The sequence below is a fragment of the Gavialis gangeticus genome, unplaced genomic scaffold (genome assembly GCF_001723915.1).
Source record: "Gavialis gangeticus isolate Ggan-Ray unplaced genomic scaffold, GavGan_comp1, whole genome shotgun sequence".
Taxonomy (NCBI): domain Eukaryota; kingdom Metazoa; phylum Chordata; order Crocodylia; family Gavialidae; genus Gavialis; species Gavialis gangeticus.
Window position 1 is genome coordinate 30562248 of NW_017729030.1, and position 24285 is coordinate 30586532.

Below are 24285 nucleotides of genomic sequence, written 5' to 3' on the forward strand. Positions count from 1 at the left end.
CTCAACTTGGACCTACTACAACACTAACCCCAAGACAGGGATAACAGAATTCCCCTGGTCATCGCTTACAGCCCCCAACTAGAACACCCACGGTTCCTGGCAGATGTTAAGACAATTAGGTTCAGAGGAATTTTATACCCCATCCCAAATATCACATCACATTTCCTGCCTTGCCAGTTGTACATGGCAGAAGGCATGATGTTTAGGATGGTGCATAAGATTGCTCCAACTGCAACTCACACCACTGCAGAGCTGCCTTCTGTCCAATTCTGAGCAGAGGACAGCTCTTTCCCAGACCCGGGGCTGCCCCCAGGCTCCCAGCCGATTGCTAGACCTGGCCCAGACAATTCTAGGTCTGGCTCAAGATCAAAGATCAGCAGATTGTTGGATCAGCGTGGTAGTCTCGATCACGTCAAGACCCGAGGCAATCTAGAGTGGGTCAAGACCCAAGGCCATCCTCATGCTGATGCTGACAATCAGTTTATTGACAGCATTGGAAGGGGGGGGGGTGCTATATGTTCAATTTATATTCCACAAAGATGTTCAATATTTTGTGGAATATCTTTGTGGCTGGTTTGTCATTTTATGACATGCTAAGTTGGCTGTGTAGCACTTAATATTTAATAATCACACCATAGCTGTAACGTGTGCCAGCAGCCCTACACATACCATTAGTGCCCTCAAACCCCTCCTAGAAAGTGACAGCCATCTCAATAAGCCCTGGGAGACAAACTTGTCCAGGCCCCCAGTGATGTTCCTCCAAAAACAAACTAGCTAATTCCAATCCTCACCAAGTCACCAGGCCTTGCTACACACACAGATAACCAGTCATGTCCCTCTCAACAACACACACCACATCATCACTGGACCAAGCAGTACAAATTGTAAAACATCCAGGGTTTATTCACCTGCTCCTTTACTAATGTCATATATGCCATCACCTGGCTCACATAACAACCATCTCAGAGTTGACCTTCCGTAAATAAACCCATAATACACCTTGAAGAGAAAAAGCTAAAAGCACATAAGGGGTGGTACCACACATTCAACTTAATACTAAGTGCAGTTAAAACTGAAACAACTGTATGTTCAAGCAGTTCAGCATGTGTTAAGTGCCCTTGTCGCATTGCAAAGTTGCTTGCTTTCAGATGAGGAATATCTCCTTAACACGTCCTAACTTTAAGAAATCACAACATCCCCAAGATTTGCATCTCTTGCAGGTGAACATGTCACACCACTGTAACACATACTAACTTGGAATACATGACAATAGTCCAACGATTTGCAAGTGTTTCTAGTAAACATGTGATGAGGCCCTAAGAAATAGAAGATGACATCTTTTGTTATATTTTACTTTGATATCAAACCAGACTGTTTTTTTCATTTTCTAGTTCAATTAGAAATGACAGAGATAACAGTTCTATTTGTTAAGCTCCATGAGTCACTTGTTAAATTAACCAAGTAAATCTGTTAACAGCATGGAAAAATTGAAACTCCATAATCTGAAATTGTAGCTAGAATTACTGATACCTGTTGGAAGGCTATTGTGTCCTGATCTGGTGACAGGGGAGTCTTGAACTACACTTCCTCGGTTTCCCACAGCATTTGACATCCAGTTGTAGAAACTCACAGATGATGGCTCAGATAATAAAGGGTGTTCAGAAAGCATCTCAGTAGCCATAGTATTTCCTATAGAAAAATCAAGAAAGCTTTTGGGAAGTTCACACAAAAATAGCAATATAAAACTGTTACAAAACATGCCTATAATGCTGGTGAAAAAACAGGAGCAATACATTTATTAATTGATTTCTGATTTTTGAAAAGTCTTCAAGGGCTGTTTCAATAAGCTATAGATGTTAAAAAGCACTAACAGTCTACTGGTGCTAGTAGAGTGGCATGCTATTTATGATGCTAACTGATGCCATGTTCAGACATTCTGAAAGCTTTATTAATCTCTATCATAATTAGACAAAGAGTCATTAGGTCATTTTTCTGTATAATATTTCATACCCTGACAGTAAAAGAGAAAATCAGAGAAAAATGAAATGTCAACTAGGCAAATTCAACGCATCATATTCTAAATGCAGCATTAAAGAAGTCTCAATATGTATCTGAAACTTTTGCAGCAGCATGCAGAGAACAGAAACCATTTTCTGAAGATCACACACTAAAATGATCTATGCAAACTGACATATGGTTTACAATCACTAAATACAGACAAAGTGAATGGAACATTCTGTTTGACCTATTTTTTCCATGATGGCTAGAATAAACCAAACAACATAAAATAGCTATACTGAGATCCAGCTTATTAAAGTTGACACACAATGCATTTGTACATTAAAAACAAAAAAGTGGCAAAAGTACCACAATGGAAATATTTCATAAAGACTAAGCTTATTTGCTTCTTGTTCACTGCCAAAACTTCTGAAATACTTTCAGTTTGTCTTTGATTGACAAATCTTATTTTCAATATTTTTCAAACTGTACCTTTGGAAAGAACCTAATACAATGGGACCTTAATGCTATGCAGAGTCTGAGTATGACAATAACAAAAGAATGGGGAACAAAGTAGAGTGAGTAACATTCTCAGTACAAATTCACCTATTTAACATTAATTTTGTATTCCTTTTTCACCTTTTCTTCTAATATGCAGAAGATAATATACTTAATATCTCTCTCAAAAAAGCATAACAAAATATATATAGGATGTGCAACAAAGTCATGATAAGTTTTGACTTTGTGGCCCTAACTTTGAAAGAAGCAACTTTCATTTTGCACTTTTACATGTTTATTTTCCTCATTTTTTAACCAAATGGAGGGAAAGGGGAAGAAATAATTCTGGGGAAGAAAAAAAGTCCCTCTCCATTCTGCCTTGCCAAAAAACAAGGTGCATGTTTTATTTGGAGATGTGTGGTATGCACAAAAATACAGCATATATAAAAAATTTATGGAGTCGCACTATTTGATTTATCTGAGAAAACCAATTTTTTAATTGGAAGAAACTGAAGTCCAGGGGAATTGCCTAAAACTGCCTATTTTGTTCATACTTAAAGGCAAACAATATTCACCATCCATGGAACAGGACCAATTCAAGATTTCACCTCACAGGTTTATATTTCCCCTAAAGTTAAGAAAGTGAAAACCAGGGATTAAAATCTGATATACAGGAATCGCCACTACTATAAATAACCCAACTACAGTTCAGAAAGACAGAAAGGAAAAAAAAATACCCTAGAAGAAAAACAATAATCTTAAGAAAACGTTATCTTGTCTATTAATAATTAAACCTTTACAAAATAAAATTGAAAAAATAAACTATGTTATAATATTTACCTGTACCTGTTCTTGTTAAAGAACTACTTTTAACTGCTGTAGTACTTCTTTGAGGAGTCCCTTCCAGAAGATTATGCAAACTAGGAAAACTTCCAGTAAGGTAGCTGAGTAGACTTTCTTTTCTTGGGCTTTCCTTCACTGCCATTCCAGAACGGCCAACATGCACTGGTGAATCTGTAGCTGTATCACCACTAGTGTAGCTCAGGGAGTGATATGGATGTATACCCTTATAAACATAAAATAGAAACATTAAGCTCTAAGTAAGCTAGGTATAAATAGCAAAATGGGAACAGCTAACTATTAAATGTGATCTGGATAAGTAGCCTAAATATTAGGCTACAGTCCAGAAACTCAGTCAATCTGGTTCTGATTTGTACCTAGGGAGTCTTAGATCTGGTTGTCTTTATGTTTTTATGCTTGCCTCGCCAGCATTGATAGCTACATACAGGATTCTAACAAAATAACAGATAGCTTTCTTACACCTTTATCTCAGAGCTAGAAATAATTTTTAGTTAATGCATTTATCCTCAAAACAATTTATGTGCACTACATTTTTGCATGTGCAATGTAAAAGTTCATTGTTGGCCATTGTTGTTTTGTTTAACTATGATCTTCAAGTTAACTGCCAGGATAAAAAACAGATAAAGCAAATATTAATAGACTGCTTAGTGCTCAAGAATCTCTCTTTATTATATGAGGATCAGGACTTAATTACCATAGTATTCACTGCGTAAGTCACTCTTTAGGACAACGTGAAAATTAAGACAAAATTAAACCCAAAATAGTTACAACCTACTTCCATAATTAGATTATAAGAAATTTACCTTTATCTTAAGAGCAGAATCACTGTGATTATGGGTCTTTGATAATTTCCTCATTATCTCAGCACCAGTTACAGGCCCAGAAGAAACACCAGCAGGCGGAGGGCGGTTAGCAGTTCCTTCTAGGAGCATTGTGTGTTCGCTAACTGTAGCTAAAGCAGGTAACAATCATAAAATTAGCTACATGTAAAAACAAGGCCAGGAGTATCTGAGATGTTTTTATTTCCAGGATGTTATGTTCACACCCATACTTGTGCATTTTGATGCGCACACTCTTCTAAACAAAATTTAAAAACCAAAGACTGAAGTCTCAAACAGACATACTGTATTCACATTTGTACAAGAACACAACATATTCAATTCACTTTTTTCAACTGGCCAGACTAGTAGGGCACTTTTACACTTAAGTATGCTCCTTTTTACACTTGAGAGAAAGGAATTCTGGATTACAGGCAGTGTCGAGTTACAAGGTTTCGCACTTACAACGTTTATAAATTGACATCCTGTTTCAACTTTACGACATCAGTTTCAACTTTCCAACACTTGATCTGACGCCAAGCCACGCCAGTGAACAAGTTCGCTGCATCACCCATCTCCCTGGAGAACATCTGTTCAAACTTCCTTAGACACTTTCTTTAAGACTTCAAAGTAGTGTCAGTAAGTCTGAGGACTTCCTTGGACTGCCTGTACTGCCTAAAGCAGTGTTCAGCAATGGGCCAGATCAAGCCAGCAGAGCCTTCAGATACAACCTGGGATGCCAAACCTTCAGCTGCATTTGGCAGCAGAGCCAGCTCCCTAAGCCATGCTGCAGTTAGCCCCTGAGGCACTAGCAGAAAGAAAGCTCTGCTAAGCTGTGCCACCATCAGGTTGTACAGGCACCAGAGTATGGGACTTTTGCTATACTACAGCTAAGCAGTGGGGAGAAGTAGCAACACTGGCTGGATCCTAACGCCCACCTACCTCCAATCTGAGCAGGATCATTCCTGGCCCCACTGGAAAATACTACTGTCTCCTTCCCTAAAGTGTTTCAATCACTTGAGTTTAAGCTTTGGAGTCAATGACTTAATTTATTTAATGAAACAGACCTCAACAAAATAACCTCACATCAATACATGTTGCTAGGATGCCAAATGGAAATGTGCAGTTTTCCAAAGGAGAGCATAAAAAATCCATTCTTTTCAATATCATTATATCTCCACAATGGAGACAACTGCATATAACCACTGTCCATACAGGAAGTTTTCTTTAAGCTCAGAGACTGTTAGTAGATGGCTTTTATCCAAGTCATGATTTTTTTTTTCCAGGTTTAAGCTTTAAATATGCCATTTTCTTCATTTCCACATAAAACTCTTGAGGAAAAAAAGTAATGTGTTTAAGGATAGCATAACTCATGTTATGCACACTCATGTTATAAATACAGATCACTGCATTCTTTCAGGAAGATTAAGTAGATTTTCTAACTGCAAAATATATTGTTTGAATGAATAATACAAATAGGAAGGGGCATAAATTAATGATACCTTGTAAAATCAGGTATTATTCACCAGCTGCATTCATGCCAAATAAATAACGTAGCAGCAGGCAGTAGAAACCCACCATGCAGCAAAGAATTTTTGCTAGGATTTCCGCAAAGATACATGTCCTCTGGAAGGAAAAAAGTTTGAAGCCCACCAAAAAGCCCATAAAATTTTGAAAACTACAAGTCAAATGCATGACAGTCTCCAACACTGGAGGCAGCACAACATTGTCAGTCAAATGTACATGAAGCAACTAAGCTGAAACTTTTCATGCTGTAATCAAAACCAAGAATGGAAGAAAAACTGGAACATTTGATTTTTGTCTTTCAAAATCTGATGACTACCCTAACTGTAGTTAAAACCAGGGCAAGAAAGGACTGAACAAATAACTTTGGTTTATACAGATTTAATATCAGATGCCCAAACACTAATTTAAAGGTTATATTACTATGAAGGTTGCCTAAGAAGTGGTACAGTTTAAGTATTTGTACAGTATAAATGGAACACAAATACCTGCATCAAACTCGAACTCTGCTCCATCAGCACTTGTGTCACTCTGAAGGCCACCTCCATTGTCTAATCCAAGTCCATCTTCATGCTCGTGCCCTGAAATTGTCTGGAGTTTTAATGGCTGAGCTGGTCTGTGCAAGCTTACTCCTTTGAAGGCTGGTGTCACCACAATAAACTTCATCCACTGCCTAGCCAGGGCAACTAGACCTTTCTTTAAGGTCACTAAGGCAGGAAGACCATCACTCTAGAAATGCAGATGTACATCTTAGCATTTTAAAACAAACCAAGAGAAATAAATGCTACAAACTATTTTCTGAGCATGCAAAATATGACCTACAATTAAACTTCTTGAAGAGTTTGTATATCTTCCTTTATATTTAATGGTGCAAAAATGACAGATTTAACATTTGTACTTAGATTACATCATATTCATAAAATAAAAATGGCAATAAATTGCACTTAAGAGTAGAAACCTAACAGCACTGGGTGGACAACTTTAACAGTACTGAAGGAGAGAGATACTAAAACATTGTTGTCTGAGAGAGAGATTTATAAATGTTTCTTGGGGGTGGAGGAACCATTTTTCAACAAATTTTACTGTACACCATAAAACATCTGCTTCTTATTTTTATTCTACAGTGCTCGTTTTAACCATCAAGCTCACATTGGTACATACTAGTAACTCTTCACTTTTGTAAGGATATGGACATACAGTCCCATTTCAAAGAGAGAGGGGCAGAAGCTGTTACACTAATAGTTACCTGTGCCAGAGTCTTTACAACAAAAATGTTGCAAAACCACTCTAAATAACACTTCATCCAGGGTCAAACTTGGAGTGATTTAGCTCACCTGTATCACTACAGCCTCCTGCAAACCTAGCAGTTAAAATATAACAGCTGCTGCATGTTCCCAAGCAGCAGCTGCCTCTCCGCTTTCAGAACTACACCAATTACATCTTTGTCCATACCCTAAAATATTGTACAAATCTCACAGGCAGGGAAGTAGGTTACTTAATACAGAAATAAAGATATTTACTTCTATTAACATTCAAAGGATTCATGTAAACTAGCGGTGTCAAGCTCTTTTGGTTGACTGGGCCAGATGAAGATTGTGAGGGTACTTGAGGGCTGCATCTGGACTGCAAGGAGCCTCGTGGGCCTGATCCAGACACACCTCCCGTGGCAAGCTGAGCAGTGGTGTCATTAACCACTAAGCTTTCCTGAGCCGCAGATATCAATGCACCATAGCTCAACCCTCTACTGCCAGCATCCATCTCCAATAGGGCTCCACCACACAACACCCCTGAATTCCTCACTTCTTCAGTAGCCTCCATGGGGTGGATCTAGCCTGCAGTCTGTATCTTTGACCACTGATGTAAACAAAGCCAAATAATATTAACGGGAGTTATATTTCTATTCTTAATGCTTGCTGTATGTCATCTTGCACCTCCAGGTTAATGAAATTGTGGTCCGAGTAAAAGCTACTTATTAGCAGGCTGCTAAGGCCAATTGCCATCCTAAAATTCATGAAGACTGGATATTCAATCTGAGGGTAGAATTTGACCTCTCATTTCTGCAAGCTCTTCTAGAGATAATACTAAATATTAGAAGTCTTAATAGACTGAGTGTTTATCATTCAACTACAAACTTTTAATGGAAGCTGAAAACCAACATAAAATATGGCATTAAAATCTATTTGGAACATATGGTTCCTACATAGGGATAAATAATATATCCTAATAAAATAAAAAGTGTCAGCCAGTCTATCAGGTAGAAATAACAAGTTTAAAGAAGAGACTTACATTAAACTATGAAAATATTAATAAGTTAAAATCATCTGTTTAAAGACATCTCTAGTCTATACTAAAGTTTTATATGATAAACTAACTACACCAGCACTGTGAAAATAGAAGTCCCCCTTGCTTCTCTCTCTCCCTAGAACTTGTGCTGTATTATTTATATCTGTATGTATTATTTATATCTTTAAGGGTTAACTTACCATGGTGGCATCCTCAATAATGGAATAATTTGCTTGATGAAGGTAGTGATGCAATAGATTACACAGCAAACAGGAAGGATTCTCTTGTAGAAAACGAGCCACTTTAGTAAGCCTGTTGTACTTGCTTCGCAAAGGGAAGTGTGCACTTTTATTCTGAAATAAACAACAAATATTCATGCAGTTGCTTTCCCTTTCCTATCTATAGTTATATCTCACGCTTGGAGGGTCTGGCGCTACCATTAGCGGAAGCTCTAAGGAGTCGGACTGCAAAGACTGAGGACACAAGCCCAGAGCTGTCAAGCGGCAGAGTGGCCCAGACTCTTGCAAGGGCGAGATCAAGGGCCAAAGGGCCCAGAGCCAACAAGGGTGTGGCTGGAGCTGGGGCCCGGGAGCCTATAGTTCTGAGACAGCGGACCTCAGGCAGAGGGAACCAGCCAGAGTAAAGTGGGCCAATACCAGGGGGCCTCAACCCAGACAAAGGCTTAAGATCCAAAACTCCCCTGCCTTCTAGGGGCAGCCTTCCTGTCCAATCATAACATCAAGGCATTGCAGACAAAACAACACGGTGGGACCCAGAAAGGCCAAGCAAGGTGGGGCCCAGGTGGCTGCCAGGAGGTGACTTTGCCGCCCCAACACCAAACTTGCTACAGCATATCATTATAGTTAGACAAAAAAACGAAAAAAACAAAAAACTGTATATTGTTGTGTGTTTTCTACTGAATGCATTTTTCAGCAAGTCCTTCACCTCTAATGCCTCTGTCATTATACAACCCATAACAGCACAAATTCTCAGAGTTCCTTCAGTTTCTAGTTTGTTCAATGAGGATTTCAGTTGATCAACAGGAAGAAGCCAGGCACCAACAGCAGGTGTTGCAGTGCTCAGGAGGTTCAGCTGCCTATTTGAAAGAACATGAAATATTAAAAAAATTAATGTTCAACAATCTTTTCAAGGTTTGCATATGCTTTCAATTTTTATTATGAAATTGGTAGATATATCTACATTTACAACCAACCTTTCTGTCCTCTAAATTCAATTTCTTTAAACTAGCAAAAGTATAATGTTAAAGGCTACAAGTGTGTGCACATACTCACACTCTCACCCTCTCCTCCTTCCCTTCCATCCACCCCCTCCTTGCTTCTAGATACCCTTCTTCTACTCTCCCCACTCTTGCCCTTCATGCCGTGCATACAAAACTAGATTCTTAAAATGAAACACAGACCAATGGTGAAAGCAAAGTAGGAACATACTAGCTGGTTCTGGAAGATGGGGACGGGAAAGAAAATTGGGGACAGGAAAGAAAATCCTTCTTCTCTCTGGTCTCTTCACTTTTTCATCAACCTTTACTCCTATATGTTATAGTGAAGTTCATGTCAGGAGAAACCCCTGGATCAAAAAGTCTTTGCTATATTTTATATTTGAGAGTTTGATTCAGATCTTCAACTGCAATATTCTCATTTTGTAGCTTTCCAAGTTTGATTTTGGAGCTTAACTTCCACTGACTTTCCATAAGACTTCAGATCCTAATAGCCTAAATCACTTTTCAAAATGGGATTTATACCCTTCAATAGTTCACGTTTCCCTGGCACACCATTGAAAGAGGTTGCTAAAGTGCTACTAGCTCCATATTATTGTGTGGAGGGGGGGAGGGGGGGAGGAACATAACTAATTTTCAAATAGATATTGAGCTTATAGTATTTGTAGCTAGAAGTATTTGATTTAATGCATCATTGATTTTTATCTCTGAACACTAGGAAAAAACATGGAATTAAAACTGAGATTTTAGGAGCCACAAATTGGGTATTTTACACTATCATGCGTAAATATTTAAATAGACTTGTCAGGCACACTCTGCCTTTGAAATACTCTGGAGAGCTGGTCACTTTCATAGGTCAAGATTCGGTATCTGCTCTCTGATACAGTCTCCCCTAAAGCGTATAGTAGCAACTAACTACCTCAAAGTAAGTTGTGAAATATTCAGGAAGAGATAACTGACCAAAAACAAATAGGGAATTTTTTTAGTTTTTAATGCAGAACAACCAAATCTTTAGCATGTTCAGGATGTCTCCATTTTCAAAACTGGCCTCTGAAAGATATGCACACAATTAACTACAAGGCATTCAGTACATTTCTCTAAAATAAATAAATAAATAAATAAATAAAAGTGGAATCAAGCATGAGCAGATTTGAACCTCATGTCACAAGAAATACAGGTTGCATGTCTAACCATCAGGTTAAGACCAAAAGTTTTAATATCCAAATTCTAGTAATTTCTCTAAATATGTCAAAGGTTCTCAAAACCAATAAATACTTTTTAGGTTCCTTTCTTGATAAGTCTGTGCTGTTTACTTAATAGTCTTTTTTATCATACAGTGTGTAAAATTTTTATTGCCACATAATGGCAGCAGCACACTGAAGGAGGAAAGAGTTGGTACTGATTTATCTAAATCTTACAAATGTCAATGTTCAGCTAACAGCAGACAGCCATAACTAAGGAGATTTCTTACAGGAAAAAAGTAGACTATACGGTCCTGCTGCTTTTATTTCCTTAAATGAAAAAGTTATACCTTGAAAAAACATGGGCAGGAGAGCGCACATTGGTGGGAGCTGCAAAACTAAACCAAATTTCTTTGATTGTCAGCTTCATACTGCAGGAGTCAGGTGGGGGAGGCATTAGAGGTAGATCTTTTTTTAGATCATCAGATTCAACTCCTTCATCCTATACAAAAGGAGGTACAAAGGTAAAGAGTTAAATTTTGAGAGAGCAACAACTTTTAACATAAGAACAGCATGTGTTTAAAAAATCCCAAGTAACTAGACAGACAAATCAAAAGCCATACACAATGCTGACCTTTCCCCAGTCAGATGAGGAAGAATCTTTCAAAACATTGAAACTTTAGCTAGGTAAGTGGATCCTTCTATTCCAGTAAGTACAACTGGTCACCTAGTAAAACTATGACTACAAGTTCTGCATTATTCCTGGCAATTGCTAAAAAAAATTGACCTTGTGCAAGTACCAATTGATTTCATAAGACATGCAGCTACCTGCTCCTCTGAAACTGAATTTCCATTGATGTCTGAAGAGGGACTTATTCCATCACAAGGAAGATTATCCTCAGACACATCAGTATTATAACCACTACCAGTTGGAGAATCTGAAGAATTGTTGGACGCAAGCAATCCACCCCTCTCTGTAGCACTGGATTTACCCATGACTCCAAAAGTACTGTATAAAACTGCTCCAGATTGTCTTCCTCCTATGAATACAACATTAAAAGTAAACAGATCTTCTGGATGCAATGTGTTCATTTTATTTACACAAACTTGTCATATAGATTCATATCATTACCAGGCCCTGCAAAAAATATCTGTTTTTCCAATATTATAACTATTTTCATAAATGCTCTGCTGCACATCTTGATTAAGCTTTATGCACAGAAAACAATTTACTGTTTCTGGAGTATTTTCTATTTCCTTGAAGCAGCTATTTCACATGATTTGCAGCCAAGCGACACACAACGTACTGAAGAGAACGAATTTGATGCAAAGTAAAGGTATAGCCCATTCTTTAACAGAAGTACGTTTTTGGTCTGCAAAACAATGCTCTAACCTAATCAAATCCCTGCAAGGTGGTGCAGTGCTGCAGTCACCCCTAACCCTTTGGCTGCACTACATGTACAGTGAGCTCTTGGAGAATACCGGCATGTCAGCAGAGGTTCTGTTGGCAGCTCCATACATGCCATGAGCTCACTGGCTGGTCAGTGCAGCTTCTGCTCAGTCTCTGCTTTCAGGCAACTCAGGAGCTGGATGTTAACTTGTTCTTGCCCTCATTTCCATTGATGTCTGAAGAGGGACTTATTCTATCCTCAGACACATCAGTATTATAATCACTACCAGCTGGAGAATCTGAAGAATTGTTGGACGCAAGCAATCCACCCCTTTCTGTAGCACTGGATTTACCCACGACTCCAAAAGTACTGTATAAAACTGTTGCTGATTGTCCCTCACTCCCCCCCCCCCAAGTCAACAGCAGGGGAAAGGAAGTGAGGAGTGGCAACAGCTAGAACTCAGTCCTTGACTTTATGGAGCCCAAGGGCTTCATGTACCTTCCCCTTGCCCCCTCTTTTCTCCTGCTGCTGAATTTGCGAAAGTGCAGGGGGAGGAAGAGGACGAACAAAGAGTAGCTAGCTCCACAGGCAGAGACTTGGGGCAAACCCTGCGCCAATGAGCTTATAACACTCACAACACATACACAGCTGTGCCAACATGCTGGTGAGCTCTGAGAGCTCTCTGGCATCCAGGATCACAGCAAAGGGCTGAGGCCACACACACCTCCTTTGGCTGTGTGGCACATGCACAATGAGTTATATTCAACCAGTAGGCACCACACAGCTGAAAGGAGTGTGACCACACCCCCATCACTGCAATCCTGGATCTGCCCATGAATCTCTGTATTGATGGATTTCAGGACTATGACTTCCATGAATAGACAAAGCCCAATTTTCTTTTAAATTAAAATTTAAAAGCTACAGCTCCTTATATAACACTCATACAAGCCCAACATTTTATAAAATATTCTACACTAACACACTGCAATGTGATCAGATTATAAGAGTGATTAGGTCAGTTTGCCCATTAAAGAACAGTTAAAGTATATATCAAATAATTGATATTTTATGTGAACACACAAACATAGAAGTAAATGTTTAATCTAAAATAAACATGGTGATTAAAGACTTGGAAGATCTAACACAGTATTGCACTAATCATGTAGAATAATTAAATAACCATATTACATATAATATAGTAATACTGTAGCTTTACCTTTAATTGTTAAATTCTCAATTCCACATTCAAACATTATCCAGCCCCACTTTTCTTGACTAGGACCTATGCGAGTAACATCTGGAACAGCTTGTTGATCTGTTTCATCAACAAAAGTGAAATCATCCAATTCTTCCAAAGTAAAGAGAACTTTTGATTTCTCAAAAGGAATTGCTGTTATTGCACAAGTTCCAATGTCTGTAAAAGATGAGCCATTTATTACTTTGTTATTTAGAGGACAAAAAGCTCGTATCTACAACATTGACGGTTGAATTTGGGGCAGGGTATTGCATTTATCAACTATGCACACACAAGAAGCAATGAGAATAGTCATCTTAGCATTTGAAACTGGCACAGAAAAAATGTCTGCTTGTTAAACACTGTTCATAGAATGAATGATTCCCTCCCACCCCCAACCTTCTTTTCTTTTCACATTCATATAACAATTGGAGACACAAGATAACCAAAGATCACAGAAATCAAAGCCCAAATATATCTCAAGAGTAAAGCAGACATGCCATTGTTCATCTTGCAAGTGTGTAAAGCACAAAACCAGGGATCCCTGATCATTAAGTCAATAAGGATCCCAGCCAAAACATTTTAGAAGTATTACAGGATGTACTTTTGTATCTAAGATCCAAGATGTCAGAACCCCTCCAACACTCTGGCCTGAAGACATGCCTAAATACAGCTACTCCTTGCTTGAAGTCGTAGTTACAGGCAGTCTTTGGACTTACAACAATTAATTCCTGAAAACTACATCTCAAGTTGAAACGTTGCAACCCGGAACCAATTTTCCCATAGGAAACAATGTTATAAATAGGAGATTGGTTGCTGAACCATGGCCCAATACCCTATTTTCACCAAAAATAACCCAGAATATTGTCAATTACAGACAAGTAATATAGCTCCATTTATTTATTTTACATATGTATTTATATTGTAAATAGCAATTGTATTGATCTGGAAGGACTTCTTTGAGGTGACTTTGCTGGACTTTTTGAAGAGCTCTTGGTTGGACTTTTTGAAGGGTTCTTGGCTACAGTCTTCTCAGGAGTCTTGGCTGCAGGTCCTTCTGGAGTCTTGTCTGCTTCCTTAAAGAAAGTGTCCAAGGAAGTTTGGACAGATATTCTCTTCTTTTGCTTGTAAGTTTGTCTGTAGCAGCTGTACATGTTAGATAGGCCCCTATTCACTGATGCATTGCATTTAATGTCCGGGTCATGTTTCTCAAACAGGGACATGGTAGCTTCCATACCTCAGCCAACACTTTTGTCGTCAAGACTTTATGAGGAGAAGTCTCTTCAACAGTGGGTGCATCTTCTTACAAAAGTGGCCTCTGCCACTTTTTGCTGTTCCAATTCAAAGAAGTCCTCATTAGTTAATTCTTCAGAATGTGAAGCCAGCGACTCATCAACATCTTCTGATGCAACGTCTAAGTTGAGTTCTTTGCCCATTTCAGCAACATATTTTCGCCTCTTCAACAGTGTCTGTAAAGCATTGGAAGTTGGACATAAACTTAGGGCACAATTTTCTCCAAATACCATTCAAGTTGATTGACTTCATTCCATGCCTCACCAATGTTCTTAGCTGCATGGTAAATGCTGAAGCCCTTCCAGAATTCCTTCAGAATTGGTCCACCTTCCTTCTGAATTGTCCTCATGGCCTGGGTAAATGAGCACCTAAGACAGTAGTCCGTGAAGGATGTAATTACCCCCCGGTCCATGGGTTACAACAATGATGTGGTGTTGGGAGGCAGAAACACCACTTTGATGTCAGGAAGTATGTCATCAAGAATGGTTGGATGACCAGGAGCATTGTCAAGGATTAACAACACTTTAGATGCAAGATTACTTTTGCTGCAATAATCCCTGACACTTGGCACAAAATGATGCAGTCCTCAAAATGTTCTTATTGACCCACGCCTTAGGACTGGATTTCCATATCACTGAGAGACATGCCTTGTAAATGTCCCTTGAAAGCTCTGAGATTTTCTGAATGATACACAAGTAAAGTTTTAAGTTTAAAATCACCTACAGCATTGGTACTGAGCAAGAGTGAGCCTGTCTTTAGCAGCTTTGTACCCTGGCATGGATTTCTCCTCTCTGGCAATGTAGGTTCTCAACGGAATTTTTTTCCAGAAGAGCCCAATTTCATCAACATGAAAAACTTGCTGAGCACAATACCCATCCTCTTCAGTGATTTCAGCCAATGTCTCAGGAAAAGCACAAGCTGCCTCTTCATCAGTACTGGCAGCTTCACCCAAGACCCTGATGTAATGCAAACTGGCCCTGGCTTTAAAACACATAAACCACCCCTTTCTTGCAGTAAAAGGCTCAGCATTAGAACTATCCCCCTGTTGTTACTTTAGATTATCATAAAAGACTCTGAGCCTCTTCCTGAATGATGCCTAAACTCACAGAAGCACACCATTTATTTTGATCCTCCAGCCAAATGATGCAGTTTTTCAACCTGAGCAATAAGTCCAACACGTGGCTTAGTTATCACAGTTGAGTGAATAGGAGCTGAGCCATTAACCTGTTCCTGAATTCTTGCCTCATCTTTCAGGATGGTCACGATAATCTAAGACTCTACACACTTCAGTTGGGGTCTCACCTTTTTTCAGACCTCTTAATTATTTTCATTTTTGTTTCCATAGTAATCGTTCTATGCTTCTTATAAATCTGGTGCAAGTGATGTTTTGTCTTCTACTTTTCTGCCATTATTATGGGCAGTTTGGAAAAAGTTCGGAAACAACAGCACATGGCAGTGCAGTGAACTTGTAAAGTACTGTACCGTACTGAGACTCCTTTTTTCAGTACAGGTAGACTGGTAGCAGCAGCGACAAGAGAGCACCAGATGAGCTGCCTGACAAATGGCTCCCAAGTAAGCGGCACGCTACTGGTCTGGCCACATGTCTGGAAGGGCATCCGGGGGGGTGTGCCCTCGGATCTGCCAAGATGCAGCCCACCCTGCCCCAACCAGATCCAGGGCACACATTCCTGCCCCTCCACCTGCTCTCCTGGACAAGTGGTGGGAGCTGCAGCTTCACGCCAGGCTCTGGGAGCAGGGTTATAGGTGGGCACAGCTGGACAAGCTGCAGCTTCGCACCAGGCTCTGGGAGCAGAGTTATGGGTGGGCACAACTGGAGAAGCTGCAGCTTCATGCCAGACTCTGGGGGCGGGATTATGTACAGGCATAGCTGGACGAGCCACAACTTCGCACCAGGCTCTGGGAGTAGGGCGACAAGTGGGTGCAGCCAGCTTCACGTCAGTCTCTGGAAGCGGGATTATGGGTGGGAACAGGTGGACAAAGCCATGGCTTCACACCAGGCTCTGGGAGCAAGGGTATAGACAGGTACAGCCCCAGCACTGCCTGTAGGAGCTGGACGAGCTGCAGCTTTGCGCCATGGCAAGGCAGGCAGTGCCAGGGCTGCGCCTGCCCACAGCCCCCACTCCCAGAGCTTGGTGTGAAGCTGCAGCTCATCCAGCTGTGCCAGCTGCGCCTGCCCATAACCCTGTTCCCAGAGCCCGGCGCAAAGCCACGGCTCACCTGACTGTACCCGCCCATAACCCCACCCCCAGAGCCTGGCGCAAAGCCATGGCTCGTTCAGTTGTGCTGGCTGCACCCACCTATAACCCCACTCTCAGAGCCTGCTGTAAAGCCATGGCTCATCTGGGCTGCTCCTGCCGCTGTTCCCCGCCGGGGTAAAGCAGGCAGTGCCAGGGATGCACCCGGCTGCGCTCCCAGAGCCCGGCGCAGCCCCGTCTGGGCAGCACTTGCCCCCTCCTTCACCGCAGGTGCCTTGATCTGCCCCTCCCCATTCTTTCCCTTCCCCCTACCCTTCCACCACAACAGCTGGAGCTGTATCCAGCGCTGTAAATTTGAAACCCACATTGGAACTTCAAAACAGCATATTAATTTACAAATGTTGGAACTGCTGTTCATCATAACTCAAACAGTCGCAAGTCAACTGCCTGTATGTTCTTGAAAAATGTGACTTTATGCAAAACAATGTTAAACAAATACAGTTATGTCACAGTAGTTACCTACTAGCAGGCGGCAGCCAAACAATGCTATAACCGAATATTGTGCAACTTTAAACGAGTACGTTCTCTAATAGGTCAGTGATATAACAACAAAACAGCGTTAACCGGAAGGATATTAAAGTGAGGAGTACTGTTGAAGTAGATCAAGTCAGGCCCCTCTAACTTGACTATAAATTTATCCAGGCCTCTATCCAACTAAAGATCAATCCAGGCCTTTAACTTAACTAAGGAAAAAAAGAGCGAAGCAAAAAAAAGGTCTTGCTTCGTATTTTAAAATGTTTTAAGATAACAAAAACTCTTCTGCTTATTATGACTCCATGCACAGTTCTTTTGGAACAAATGTTCTTCCTTTCCTAAAAACAAAAAAGGTGATAACAGTTTTCAAAAGAATGTGTGTTGCTGAGCAAGCAACTGTTACGATTTACCCCTGACTTTCTTTTCAAGGATGCTTTGTTTAAACAATTTTAGGTATAAATAGGTATGTTAACTTGTAGAGGGGGGGGGAGTTCTGTTAGATCTCCTCCCTACGATCATATGGTATAGTCACCAATAAACTCAGACTGAGTCTGTGAATTCTAATACCAAACACAACGCGAAGTTTGATTTCTTCCACAGTACCTATATAATCCTTTTCCCTAGTGACATTTTTGAAAGAACATTTTAAGTGTTGTGCCTAACACTTTACTCACTTTGAATCAAGGTTAGAAATCGCAAAATATTTACAAAGGCGGCTTGGATTTCTCTCATGTAATCCACATCCTGTACCCCTAAATAATAGCAGTTATTACCATAAAGGTAACTATCAGTGAAGGCCTGAGGCAGAAACTATGGTTTTTCACTAAGTTGTATAACCTTATTCAAATTGAATGTAGTTTAATCTGTAAACAGTTAACATCCAAAAATCTAGTGAGAGAAAAATCTTGGCCATAGTTCACCTTTATTACAATTGCTTCTGTGTTTCATCATCTTTTCTTGCACCTCTCAGTGAAAGCCAGAACAACTAAACTACAATGCATTTATCTGCACTTATAGGATAACATTCTAACTGCTTTATCACAATGAACAGCAGCCAGTTAAGCAAGGAAAGCAAAAGAAAAAACAAAATAAACCCAACTCTCTTCTCTCTTAAAGATCCTTGACTGGTGATACAATAGTGGTACTTAAATAGGATTTTCTATCCATCTTGAATTTTTACTACAAAGCAACAAGGGATCAAAACAATACAGATCATTGCCAATCTATAGGGACTAAAATAATGGTGCGTTATTGCTCAGGAAAAATGGTACCAGATTATTTAAGGAACTGGGAGAAAAAAAAAGACACCCAAGTGAATTAATTAAACCAAATCAACGACCCCCCCACGGTGAGGGAGGGGGCAGGGACAGGTGCTGCCCGGCTGGGGGTGGGAGGAGGGGGCCTGCGACGGAGCCCGGCTTGTGGGGTGGGGTCAGCTCCTGCCAGAGGGTAAGGGGGCTGTGCCTCCAGATCTGAACAGCCACAGTGGGAGCTGTGTTGTGGGGTGGAGCCAGAGCTAGCACTGTGCAGGGCTCTTCTTTCCAGGGGCTGGGCTCAGAGTGGACTCCAGTGGCACTGGGAGGAAACTGGAGCCATGCCAAATTGTGTTGCAGCTCCACTCCCAGCCTTGTACTGCCACAGCTTTTCTCGGTGCTTGGGGGGAGGCAGGGTGTTCAGCCAGAGCTGCAGCGGGCAGCAGCACGGGGCTGGGAGCAGAGCTGCAGCAAAATTTGGGGTAGTTGCAGCCTTCCCCAGCACCACCAGAGCCTGCTCTGAGCCCAGCCCCCACTGAGAAAAGCCCTGCCCCACGCCAACTCTAGTTCCACTCCACAGCTGCAGCCTGCACCGCGCCGATCTGGGAGCACACGCTTCCCCCCAGCCCCTGCCCTCCCGGGTTGCAAGCAGTGACAAGAGCCACCCCCACCCCACAAGCCGCAGATCCAGCCCATGCCTCTGCCTCCCCCGCCCTGGCTGATCAGCGCCTCCCTTTGGCCCCCTACCTCACTACAAGGGGCATTGATCTGCCCCGGCCCATGCTCCTTCCCTCCCCCCTTGCCTTCCGACTTACCAGCTGAAGGCACCTCTCCACACTGCTGGCTCTGTTTCATTTCACAGATTTCATAGACATTAGGGCTGGAAGGGACCTCGGAAGATCAGAGTCCAGCCCTCTGCCCAAAGGGCAGGAAGTCAGCTGGGGTCATAGGATCCCAGCAAGATAAGCATCCAATTTGCTCTTGAAGGTGTTCAATGTAGGTGCTTGAACCACCTCCAATGGCAGGCTGTTCCAGACCTTGGGGGCTCGGACAGTAAAGAAATTCTTCCTTATGTCCAGCCTGAAACTGTCTCACAGTAGTTTATAACCGTTCGATCTCATCACCCCTTGGGGCGCTCTGGTGAACAAGCGTTCTCCCAGATCCTGGTGGTCAACCCGGATAAACTTATAGGAGGCCATCAGATCACCCCTGAGCCTGCACTTTTCCAGGCTAAACAGCCCCATGGTTCTCAGCCTGTCGTCTTAAGGTCTGTTTTCCTGACTTCTGGTCATGCGCGTAGATAATTTTCTTCATATCGGTACTGATCCGACATCGGACCGATGTACCGGTGCACCTCTAGTAATAATAAATCGTGTCCATGAAAACATTGTTAACAGTATGCTCACCTGCTGTATCAAGACCTCTGAGCTGCCCATGAACACGATGAATGTTCAGTTTGGCAGCAATCTCTTTTCCTTTTTCTGCTCCTGCATTTGATCTCAGCGAGCCAGAAGACTGAGGCTGCATTTTACTGGCATGGATGTACCGATCAAACGTTACAGAATTTCTCCCAGTTTCTGCACTGGTTGAAGTCTCTTCAACAATACCCCTATTGAATGTAAAAGGAAAAAAAAATAAACCAATGTCAAGAATAAGATTAAATAGTCGCTTCTAGTGTCTGCTAATTTTAAGTGATATAAGCACATAAATATTAAGAATTTTTTGTTCGTGTGACAGCCTTTGGTAGAAACAACTAAAGAAGATTTAATTTTGCCCTCTGGGACAGAGTTCCCATTTGTAATTCCTATTTATATCACCAAGAGTTAAATTCATACAACTGAAGAGAGAATGATTAAGGTTGAAAGATGACAAAGTACTTTAACTACACATCACTTAAAACTTGGATGACAATACGTCCTGCTTTTGCTCAGACAGTCCTGGATTTCAGAAGCCAGTCCCAGATGGCTGTTGGGAATTACAATGGGTCTTCCAGAAACACAGGGGTACAGGGTGCACTCTGGCCAGGAGTGGGAGTGGTGCATAGCACATTACAGGCAGCCAGGCATACAGGCACCATTGCCTGCCTGGCATACAGCCTCTCCCCTGCCAACTTGTGAGTGTAGGAGGATTGGGGCAGGGAGCAGTGTCCTAGATTTCCTGGATGGTGTCCCAGATTTCCAGGATTTCCATATGGCCAGCTTACTTAAAATCCATTTTTATAAAAGAAATACACTGACAAGAAAGATACCCATAGTAACTTTTTAAAATTTCCTTTTTTAGATAACCCTGTTGGTGCCCATGTGTCTCACATATAGAAGCTTAGAAATTTCTATTAGCATGATAATAAAGAGGTATCAATTATGAATTATATATTCTGCTTACCTATTCATGCGAACTTGTGTAGCAATTCTATCAAAACATAAAGCTACTAAGGAAACGTGAGTCACAGTTTTACTAGATGCAATGCCTGGGGATTCATCGACTGATGCTTGTAGTAAACATAAGTTTACCTAAACATAAAATACCCCAGAAGAATAAAGTAAAAAAATTTAGAAAACAGTCATTTAAAAAAAATAGTTGCATATAATTTCATCTATGCTTTTCAGACTATAAACACTACATTTAAGACTATTATATAACTGCACTAAACTTTTTACAGTTTGAACACATGTTCAGTTCTTAATTATTGCACTAGTTACAAACTTTCATCTTGTATTTAAATTTGCTTAAATACTGTACTTTGAGCAAGCTAAGAAAATATGCATAATTTTTACCAAATATGACATTGCATTCAGTTAGAACTAACTTCTCAAAAGAATACTTGTAGAAGGCTAGTTCATAGAAGAACAGTCTTGTAAGATTACTCAATTAAATTAAAAGTTATTACCTTGGGTATAGTAACGTTTGCCTGAAGACCTTTAATTGTCACATTATCTTGCTTAAGTGAAAGATTTGTCTGTGCTTGGCCTTGGTTGGTTGTTCCGGTAGTAGGGTTTTCTATTTTTGTTCCTCTAATATCCTGTTTGGAGGATAACTTTAAAAATGATATGAGTTAGTATTTTACACTAAGTCCCATTCAAAGTATTTTACAAACTGTAAGTAAATAATATGTCTCAATGGTGCTTCAGTGAAAGATTTTCAGGTGCAATTCTAGCCTGGTGTGTCTTAATTTACAGGGCAAATGAGTTTGAATATGCTACAAAGTTAGCACACTCAAACCCAGATAGATAGTCCCATACTCAGGATACATAGTCCCATAATCAATAGAGTACTCAAACCCAGACAGAAGGTCACATACTCAAACCCAGATAGTCACATCTTGTAGTACTCAGCACAAAACTTTCAAAGATCCAAACTGAAATCCAGACAGATTCCTGATATAAGTGATGAGATGCTTTGACAGGCAAGTCTCTAGGCTGCACAAGGATAATTAGCTAAGTTAGAAAGGTTTCCTAATTGAATAGAAAATGAACTATACCGTTTCCATGAAACCACCAACAGTTAAACTAATTTGGTAAAGTTTTGGATTCTATATCTGCAGCTCCTGTCTAAAAAAGAGATATGCTTCTAAGCCTTCATCTCAGTATAACCTTATCTCGCAAATCACAAAGATCAGATATATTCTCTAAGCATTCCAAAAATTTTAAATACAATGCATTATATATATTGCTAGTATATATATTCCATTAAAAAACAACACCAGCAGAAATATAAAAATGGAGACAAGCAGAAAAGTGAGTTGTGTATTATGTAGAGTTCTAGGAAAAAAGAGGGGTGAGTTATTTTAGAAAGAAAGATGAAGGAACACAAAAAAGCTTAACATGGAAGAAAACAAAGGAACTATAAAAGACTGAAAGGAAGTGAAGAAAAGAACATTAGAGTCCTGTGGACATTGACCTTGATCATAGCAGCACTGTTGATGGATGATAAATATTTGTCTTTATGCCTATTTTAGGGGACAGATATACCTTTAAATGTTAAATCTATTAATGAATCTAGCTTTATTCAATAATAACATTTTTTTTTTTTAAATGTTGGAGGAATGTAGACCAAGTCAGTGTAGCTATGCCAATTCTCACTAGCTGAAGATATACTATTACATTAGCATACATATTATGCTAATGTAAAATAAAACCGTTTTTCAAATAATATGATACAAGCATAGATTTTCTATAGAGAACAGCTATTTCCATAAGACCATGGATAGGTATTACATTTGTAGTGCCAAACGCGTCCTGCTGCCACCACAAAAAAGGTGAACGCCACACCATTCCAGCTGTTTTGTAGCACTACAAAGTTGTTAAGAAATGCCAGTAAATATCAGCAATTTCAAAGTGTAACTTCTTGGTAGCACTGCACTTCACGATATAACATTTACATTTAACTTGTAGCACCAGTGGGGACTAGGACCCCCAGCATTCCCACACTTTCCACTCTCCTTCCCCCCCACCTCTAAGGGGAAGGAATATTCCTGATATTCATGCACTAGTGGGTAGACTCCTAAAAGGGTGACGTCAAGAGGCGTGAAGCAAAAGCATGTTCTCTAGCCCACATGATAACATGTAACAGTACTTTCAGGACATCTGGGTGATGATCAGCCATCTGTCATGAAAACTTCAATGAAACTGAACAAAAAAGTAATTTGAGATATTAAAAAAAAAGTACTGTAAGTTAAAAAAAAAAAGTAAGAAAAATGCTGTGTTGCATCACAGTCCACAGAACATCTAACACAACTTGGTCTACCTTCATCAATAATCTTTTTTTGACTAACAAGGTTATGGGCAAATGAATAATTTGCATTAAGTTCAAAGAAGGTAGGAAACTTCGAGCAGAGCAGTTAATGAGTAATAACTCTATGTGTATCCATTCTCACCAGTTGGGGAAGTTAAAGCTAAACACCAATAGTTTATCTCCCCGCCACCTCCCCCTCCCCACACGCACCTTACATTATTATAGTTTACCTTTATTTTACCACAGGCTAACAACAAAAGCATTACATGTTACCCTGTGGAGAGTCCCTATCTCTGTTCAGCTTCTTAAAGCTGTTCTTGTCCATAACTTATGTATTTCTGGTAGATAGCTTGCTGATCTGTATGGTTTTCTTTTGCTCTCGATTACAGCAGTCCCCTGTCCATGGTACTTAACCAGCCAATATCCAGGCTACAGGTGCAGAGACTACTTATCTAGTATAATATATTTAGCTGTGATGTAACAAAGTCACATCTGGACAGCCTGGGAGCTGAGCTGAACAGCTACTTGCAGCAGAGCTTTCAGCAAAAAGTTCATTTGATTTGGAATGTAGGTGTGCTGATGAACAAAAGCAAGTTGGTTATAATAATTATCCCTAAGTAATAATAATCCCCAACTATAACATTGAAATTTAATTGGAAAAAGAAACACTGGTTTTGACTGGATGAAAGACAGCCATCAAAAAACATGCAAGCTTTTGCACTTGCCCTTCCCAAGCCTCTTGCAATTTAGTAATGCCCTTACATTCTCTGAAAAGGATGTTTTGCTGTTCTGTACAGCTTCTCGGAGAACCTTACAATGTAGATCATCCACAATTGCTGCTAGGTGTCGAGTACTAGCACAATGTACCATTGCTTCTATGTATCTACAGGAAGAGAAAAAAACAACATAGTTAAATAAACAGAAATTTAATTCCTGAGGTCACATGAAATACCATCAAAATCATGAATCTATATTGAAAAAGCACATTCCCTCCTCAAACATTCATATGCATGTGTGCTTGCACCCCCTGACCCTACACACAGCAAGAACAAGAGTATAACAACATGTCACAAGTCAAAACAAAATAAGTTTTTTTTCTAGCTCTTCTGCTAGAGATGTGAAGCTACATAAACGGGAATTCTGAGGGGGCAGGGAGTACAAGTGTTCAGCAGTTAATCGTGTGTGTGTGTGTGTGTGTGTGTGTGTGTGTGTGTGTGTGTGTGTGTGTGTGTGTGT

General features: G+C 40.3%; 1 protein-coding gene across 3 annotated transcripts in view; it reads right to left on the bottom strand.

The window, feature by feature from the left end:
- Nucleotides 1-24285, bottom strand: part of KIAA1109 (KIAA1109 ortholog) — a 299447-nt gene that overhangs the window by 123651 nt on the left and 151511 nt on the right. For 2 of the 3 annotated variants that reach the window (XM_019522064.1, XM_019522063.1), the window contains exons 31-43: nucleotides 23812-23932; nucleotides 21206-21352; nucleotides 20701-20828; nucleotides 19725-19927; nucleotides 13005-13202; nucleotides 11226-11437; nucleotides 10748-10899; nucleotides 8928-9078; nucleotides 8183-8335; nucleotides 6188-6428; nucleotides 4161-4309; nucleotides 3337-3562; nucleotides 1531-1689 (exon numbers count right to left, since the gene is read on the bottom strand). In XM_019522064.1, coding sequence (XP_019377609.1) covers nucleotides 1531-1689; nucleotides 3337-3562; nucleotides 4161-4309; nucleotides 6188-6428; nucleotides 8183-8335; nucleotides 8928-9078; nucleotides 10748-10899; nucleotides 11226-11437; nucleotides 13005-13202; nucleotides 19725-19927; nucleotides 20701-20828; nucleotides 21206-21352; nucleotides 23812-23932 — 2240 coding nt within the window. The remainder of the gene's footprint in view (nucleotides 1-1530; nucleotides 1690-3336; nucleotides 3563-4160; nucleotides 4310-6187; nucleotides 6429-8182; nucleotides 8336-8927; nucleotides 9079-10747; nucleotides 10900-11225; nucleotides 11438-13004; nucleotides 13203-19724; nucleotides 19928-20700; nucleotides 20829-21205; nucleotides 21353-23811; nucleotides 23933-24285) is intronic. The other variant, XM_019522065.1, reaches the window with a different exon arrangement.